Source organism: Epinephelus moara, chromosome 2, assembly GCF_006386435.1.
Source record: "Epinephelus moara isolate mb chromosome 2, YSFRI_EMoa_1.0, whole genome shotgun sequence".
NCBI classification, from domain to species: Eukaryota; Metazoa; Chordata; class Actinopteri; order Perciformes; family Serranidae; genus Epinephelus; species Epinephelus moara.
The window spans coordinates 27,856,440-27,864,608 of record NC_065507.1 but is presented as its reverse complement, the minus strand read 5'-3'; the positions used below and the strand labels follow the sequence as shown (position 1 = coordinate 27,864,608).

The window sequence follows — 8,169 nt, the reverse complement described above, 5'->3', positions numbered from 1 at the left end:
TGATATTTTCATTGGTATCGTACAGTGGGATCCAATTTTGGTACCGTGACAACACTAATCTGGAGGGCGTTCATCTGCAAAAACTAATGAAAAACTAAACAACGATATTCAGTATTCGGTACTCGGTATTCGGCCAAGCGTTTAATATTATTCAGCTTCGGCCACAAATTTTCATTTCGGTGCATCCCTACTCAATGTTCTTACTCTTCTGTCTGTCTTGTCCCTGTTTTTCTTTTCTAATGTTTTGTATTTATTGTTTTTAATGCTATACAGTAGGCTGTAGAACAATGGAATGTGTGGTGACCACATGAATTTCCCACTTGTGGGATAATAAAGTTTACCTTGACCTTGACCTTGATTGTGTAGGCTCAAAAACAGTGCAATCACCTCATCAAATAATTTCATTTAATTAGCTTTGGTTTCAATGTGTGTTTAAGTGTTAATGCCTGGCTGTACTTTGTTGTTGACAAAGAAATGAAGCAGAAATACATGAACTTGAAATGACACAGCTAGACCGCATCTGAATGCAGGGAGCGTCTTATTCCAAAGACCATATGACTGCTTTCACTGCAAGCACTAGCCTACATCTGACTAGTAAAAGGGAAAAAAGTTCCTATAAAAGTTTGCTGTTGTCAGTCACTGATCAGCCTCGCAATGAGCCTTTGTTCTGCAAACTCATCTCCATTTATTCACAAAGACCAGAGTCAAGGTGAATTTTCAGACACGTTCTATTATTCTTTAAAGTTTTAGCATCAATGCCCAAAAGGCAGCAGAATTGGTGCAGTTTAGTTTCCACAGGCGACTTGGACTCTGTCACTGGGTCTGTGCTGAGGCCTTGAGAAGAAATAATCAGAGGAAGTCTCTACAAGTCAGCCAAGTCTCTCCTCACCAGAGCCAACCCACACAGGCCTTCAGCTATTTGTCAAATAACTTATTACAACCCAGTTCTTCAGGCTGGAACTGATGATGCAGAGACAAACAGAGGAAAGAGCCAGACGGGCCCCGACTGACTCTAAGCTGAATTTGAGCATCACTAATCCAATGGGTGAGTGACATTATCATACTGATAACTTTAGTACCGACACAACTGTGCTACAAAAGGGAGGCAGGGAACTCATTGGGAGACAGTTCAAGCATTTGCCAAAGCAATTACCAGCTCCCTGCGGCGAATAAAGAATAATTTAGACTTGAGTTTGACTTTTACATGCAAAATTAACTTTTGGAAGCTTTTTTAACTCATCATTACAAAGAAAATGTTATTTTTTGACAGTGCAAGTATTGGAACTGTACACCAGGGCTGCAACTAACCATTGCATTCATTATCAGTTAACCCTTTAGATCATTTTTTAATTGATCGATTAATTTTTTTGTTTATAAACTGTCACAAAAATTTAAAAATTGCCACTACCTTTTACTAAATTCCGATGTATCGTACGTCTTGTCATCACTCAGACTGTCTCGCCAATACAAAAACCCAGATATATTTTAATTTACAAAGATATAAAACTGAGAGAAGCAGCAAATACACATATTTGAGGGTGTTAGCTTTGGTGATGATGCTTGACTTGGAGGGTTTCAGACTCTCACATCTGCTCTCTCTTTAAGACTTGCAGCTTAAAAAAAGCTTTTATAGGAACACTATAGCGCTGCTGCCCACCATCCTGCAGCAAATATCAGGTCATGGCTGGGCAGATTAACATAGAGGGAGATAAGCAGTGATAGCTGCTCCGAACGCAGGGCAGGCCAGTGCCTTGTAAAAGGCCTGTAATCATCATCAGAGCTGGGAGACAGAAAGCAGGGTCAGGAGTTGAAGTCAATGTATGTATGTCAATGAAATACAGACTGAGATGAAACACTGAACCCATTATTTCTTCTTGAAAGAATAGCTCAGAAAGCTGAATAATCAATATACCAAATAAAAAAATACCAAACATTTTAAGGTTCTAGCCACGCTGGATTTGCTACTTCTCTCTGTTTAATATCATTGTGAACTCAATGCAGGATTCCTACACATTTGGAATTTCAAAATTCCATACTTTTCCATACCCTAATTTCCAGACTTCTCAGCGTTTTTTTTTTTTTTCCTCAGAGAATATGCGACATCTGAGTAAATATATCAGTGTATCATATTTCACATCATATTTAATTATTCTTAATAGGCGATTGTAGCCAAGTACCATAATGGCATGCAAATAAAAACTCAGGTAAGTTCAATGTCTGGGCTGAGGCAAAAAAGTTGGGACTCTGGGTGCAAGCGATGCAGTAACGAGACGTCGGCGTTTTTTCCTTTCATGTGGCTCAGAATCGCCTTCTCCCCCATGTTGGCGATGTCAAACGATTTCACACAAAGCCTGCATCTAGCTCTGTGTGTGAATTGGGAATCCTTGGCCAACCAGTATTTATATACGGTATTGTCAAGCCACTGTGCTTGGCCCAGCATTAAACACGATCCTGATTGATTAAATTATTAACATTGGTAATAGTCTGGAAATAAATATTTTTCCGTACTTTATTTTTCATTTTCCATACTTTTTAATACCTGAAAATTGATCAAATTTATTTCCATACTTTTCCATACTTTCCATACTTGCGTAGGAACCCTGTCAATGTGTTTTGAGTTTTATAATATCTGCTTTGGTTCCTGTTAATAACTGAGTCAATTCAATGATACAGAAAGTGGCATAAGGTCTTTCAATAAAGTTTTTTTTCAGGCCTACTAAACACCACAGGGAATGCACAAGAGGGGTTCTGTCCTGCTATCTGCTACACATCAACCTGGCAACGAAAACCTATAACTTTAAAATTACAACTTAGGCTGTCATAGATTATTTGTCATGTATCCACCAGTTCCCCAAAACTGATGATTAGACAGAAATCTTAGAAAATGTATTTCTAATGTGGAAATGCCGATAGTTGCAAAACATACCGCACAATAATACACTGTTAACAAGGACAACAGAGCATCATCTGACAAAAGGTCAAATGTCTGACAATCACATGGCCTGTTGAAGACAGAGACATCTGCAAGGAGCTATTATCACCTGACACAAAATATACCATGCATCTTTGTCACCATCTCCATGGAAGACATACTGCTACTGCATATTTAACTTCACAAGTTAGCAACATTATCATTGATAAATTTCCTCCAAACACCAACACAGGTTGCTTCAGCTGTCAGGCAGGTTTTGTAAGCTGTGCTACTGCTCCACCTCCTGGCTTTCCACTCTGCCAGTCCTGACACATTTAAGTTATTATTGCTGTATAATTATCACGTCTGGCAGCCAAAAACACTGCACTGGCACCATCCAAAATTTTATGTCTTTTTTCATATCCATAATATTTGGCATGGAAACAGACTTGAACATACTGCAGATGCTAACAGATGTACCAGGCTTGAAGTATGTATACTTAATGGAAGTTCAGAGCCTTATTAGCATCGTGAAAAACTGGTAGGCCTAATAGTTAGAAGTGACCAATATAGATAAATTCCTTTGTATATCAGGATGTATATGTAATACTATGGGGACTTTTTTGGGAAAAATCAGTTGGAAAACTGTTTATGGACAACATAACCAGCAGGGAAGTTCTGTTTTCTGTTTAGTTTTTTCTTGTTTTTGCTCATTTTTTAAAGGCAAATAAAATAATACAAATCAAACTACTTCGTCTCATAGCCTGGGCCTCGTTAAAAAATCCTGTAAAAATGCATTATTACCAAAAAACAGTCCCCATTCATTTGAAACGTTGCCCACAATGACTTATACGTTAACACACAATGACAGGACAATTACGTGATATTAACAGTGCATTTAAATTTCAGACACTGGACAATTTTATATTTTCTCACATCCACCAGTGCCTAAAGGTGAGGCTATATTAACAGCAGTGAAAAAGAAGTACTGGCACATTTGTGTCTGAATGAATTATTAAGTCAAGTTTTTCCTGCTCTACTAATTTTTCTCATAAGTTTGCATCAAGTGCACATTACACCAGTAAACAATACTGGCCATGGCACCAGACATTACAGCACAAGTCAATTACTATCTACCAGACATCTACAGAATGATAAGCATATGAAAGAGAACTACTATTACCTCCAGGTTTTCACATTACACCTGCTTATCCCTACTGCCCACTCTCATGTACAGTCTTGAGGGCTTTGGTTTCACCTGTCGTATCAGTATCACCTGGCTGGTCGAGATGTTTGTAGCCAGAGCATATTTATTATTCAAACCAGTCGAGCTCAGCTTATGAAAGAATCATGAGGCTGGTCTTTTCATTATGTCTGCAGACCATCATCACACTGCTCTAACAAGACACCTGTACACCTCATGCACATTTACAACCATATACTGGTTAGATGTGTGGTATAAGCATGAGTGACAGGGTTGACTGTGTGATTCAGTAAAGAATGACTCATTAAACATGATGCTAAGCAGTCTGACTACTGATTCTGAGGTTACAGCTGGTGTGTTAGATGAGACAATCTTAACTGATTTATCAGCTTTTTGCATTATCTTCACTGCCTATCTGCTTCACTTTCTTAAATACTCAACAGTGTATCAATATGCTACCAAAGTTCCCCCACAGGAGATAATGACACAGTCAGAAACTTGATAAGGCCAGATATTGACACCATCAGCCGTCCACAGGCCTGTCTGCACAGGTGCTAGCTATATTCCTGACAATGCTGCAACAATGCATATTTATTTTCGATAAATATCATATTCTAGCACTGGATACCGTCAGCTGAAAGAACAATAACGTTTACACAAGACTTGACACGTGAAATTTGTTAATATACTAACACTGTGGCATTGTTTTGGACCCCTCTGAAGCTGGACAGACAGCAGTATCAGCTAGCTAACGTTAGCTCCCCCCGGTAGACTAACGTTAGCTGTGACACCTGACAACCATCACATCACCCTGCCCCCGACAACAAAACCAGCCTGTGCTCGCCGTCTTTGAGGCCTTCCTGTGTGGTTAATGTGTTGCTAAGCGACAGACAAGGTTCATATTTCACAAATGTTTTACATTTTAGCGACTGAGTGGATTTTAAAAGGCTAAAATACCTGCTGCCTCCCCCAGATCCTGGCCGCAGCGCCATCTTGATAACAGCAGTCACTAGTAGGAAGATGACGTCAGCAGTGACGGTGTGTATATGGGATAGTGAGTCCCCGAGTAAACTCTGTCAGGCACAGCTACTTCTACAATCAGGCTGTTCTTCCAAACAGTCTTCTTTTGGATCGTTTGTTATAAATTGCAAACAGTGTAGCCCTCCATTCATGTAGAAAAATATTAGCATCAAAATACACCTATAGCACCACAAGTGAAATGACTCAGTGTGCAAAATGGCCAATCTCAGAATAATGTATACAACTGAATTTTAACTAGTGATGTTGTAGCTGGTAAAGGAGGGGGTCATCTTAATCACTTAATTAAAATACGTATTATAATTATGCCAGAAAGCCCTGGAAGAAAATTTCTCCCATGTGCATACTCACCTGGACTACCTGAGAGCCATGTCACAGGGCAGACAGTTCCCAATATCTCTGATGCAATGAAAGATCTTTTCCAGCAGATGTCAGTGTTTAGCTTGTTTGCAGCTTTGTCCATGTAAACACACACAGTACAAACAATCACAAGAGTAGAGCTCCTCTTTATGACAGAGCCTGCATGCAGTCGTACAGTGTGACACTGGCTATGTAGTGTATGCCTTCTGGTAATCTTAATTATCAGTTGTCATGTTGACAGAGACCATGATGATGGGAAGTTGTGATCTGCATGTTCATTCAAACCACAAATTTCCCCATAAAAATCTCCATAAAGTAGGTTAAAGGTGACAAAAACATTTCCACCACCAACATCTTGTATTTGACTTATATGCTTTAATTTTTTTTTTCTTGTGAGCAGAAGTAATCCTACAGTTGTGACCTATGGCAAAGACACCAATAGAGGCATTCCCAAACTTGCACTATGACACATATTCTACATTTTAATTATGTAATGTTCATGTGGCAAACAACACCGACTGTTTTCACTTCCTGTTGTACTGAAACCTTATTTCAACACATTCTTGAAGTTAATTTACTGAAATGTGTCACTGGCTTCATATCTCTGATTTGCATTATTAGAAGAGTATTTTGTAAATCCGTTATTTGCTGTATCTCACTCCACCTGTATATATCCTCCTGATGTCTTGTCCAACATTTTTACTGGCTGCTTGAAGTATTGAGGCCATTGTGTGTCCCGACAAAGTGATTCAGTTGGCAATTTCATTGTTACACCAATGACAAGGTGGAGCAACAAGGAAAAGCCTCCCCAGCATTGTCTCATAGCGGGTGTTGTTGTGAAAGATTTACAGCTTAATGAGAGCAGTGTAAAGCAGCGGATGACAAGCCCCGCTGCTATCCATCACCTGGTCTGCCCTCAACCTTTCCTATACCTCTGCTCTATTCAGCAGCAATGATTCAGAGTCCATATACATGACAGAGGGACTAATGCGGCCATTTAGGTTTCACTGTGACTCACAGCTAAAAGAAAAACTGCACTTTTAGTTTTACAGATAAAGGTCTTAGAGAGCAAAACATTTTTTTATGCAAGTGGGGAATATTTTTAGTAAGTATAGAAATATTTTTTCATCTTTCTCATTTACATCATCACAGCCAGTGTCACAGGACAGATCTGTGGTCATGTTCTTGGTATGTTTTTTCTGTGAATATGGTTGGTTTACATTTTACAATTAGAAACTTAGACATGGTGGATGTTTAACAAATTGATTTTGCTGTATCAGACTTGGTGAATAGTCACATTTAACTACATTCAGTATGAGCAATTGATAAAGATCTGTATCTAGATATCAAGACATGGGGCTTGTGTGGTCACCTGTTCTCAGCACTGTCTCTTGCAAACTGTTTTTTTACTGAGGAGAAGTTTATATTCTACACTTGCGCACAAACACACGTGATAGATTTGCAGGCTTATTCTGTCTTTTTGTAGACTCCAGACTCTTTCAAATATTGGGACTTCAGTATCTTTAAAAGACCATATAATTGATTGTATAAATAAGTACATTTTGATACCTTAATTTGGGGGAATATCAGCAAATTTTTACCCTTACCCTTTTGAACTTTGCCTAATTACAATATAGCCTAAATTAGATACAATGGCTTATTAGAAATGAGAAATAAGGCAGTAATCAAGAAGAAGAATCCAAACAAACATTCAACGACCAACACATTTTGGTTGGTATTGAGGTTTTATACTCAGCCCCATAAGGGAATGAAAGTAAACAGAAGGCCCAGAAACAGCATTTAATGTTGGGGAATAAAATGTAAGAACATTTTATTTAAACAGATGGCTGAAAAAGTAAAATAAGAAACATCCAAATTAGAATAAAAAATGAAATGAATAGAGGGGGTTTTATTGGGGAACTTGGACTAATGTATTCCTATGTGTTTCTAAACATCCAAATGTCACACTCTGTTCCTCTCACCCTGGGGATTTAAATTTGGTTAAAGACCCCCTCCAAACATGTTTAGGTCTTATAATAGATACTCTGCTTGGAGTAATAATTTGTGACTGATTTGGTGTTGTGGTTTTCTGAGAGAAAAAAAGCACAGTTCTTAAATGAAATGTACTCATTCACTCTCATTGAGAAAAGCTCAATCAATGAATGAGCACATATCTTTCATTTCAAAAATGTAATGTCCAACTTTACTGACAAGTCAGTTCTCGGTGTGCTTGACATTTCCACATCACTCTTGTGTAAGTTGCATCAGTGTGTCTGCAGATCGATAAAAAGTCTTACAACATTTTAAATTCAATTATATAAAAATAAGGCCTTAAAAGTCATTAAATAATCTTAAATTTGACTTTGTGCAGTCACTATCATTTTACCTAATTTCATTTATCCATCTTTTAACTTATTTTTGTCAAAATGAGTGAAGCTCTTCTGTGTGACGGTTCACATTTCTGATATTACAAATCCTTAAACCCACCACTGAATCTAAAACTGTGTCTGCATACTTGGACTTACCTGTTGGCAAAATGTAGATTAACCTAACTCACTCTCATAACCATATTCCTACAGAAAACACAGGCCAACATATATACTGCCTTACCTTTATACCTGCAATGCTTGAATTAAAAAAGATGATTTATCCAAAA

General features: G+C 38.1%; 1 protein-coding gene across 10 annotated transcripts in view; it reads right to left on the bottom strand.

Moving 5' to 3' along the window:
* Window positions 1-5,137, bottom strand: part of synrg (synergin, gamma) — a 47,535-nt gene extending 42,398 nt beyond the window's left edge. For all 10 annotated transcript variants that reach the window (XM_050059849.1, XM_050059868.1, XM_050059859.1 and 7 more), the window contains exon 1: window positions 5,073-5,137. In XM_050059849.1, coding sequence (XP_049915806.1) covers window positions 5,073-5,107 — 35 coding nt within the window. In that variant the 5' untranslated portion in view covers window positions 5,108-5,137. The remainder of the gene's footprint in view (window positions 1-5,072) is intronic.
* Window positions 5,138-8,169: the final 3,032 nt, after the last annotated feature.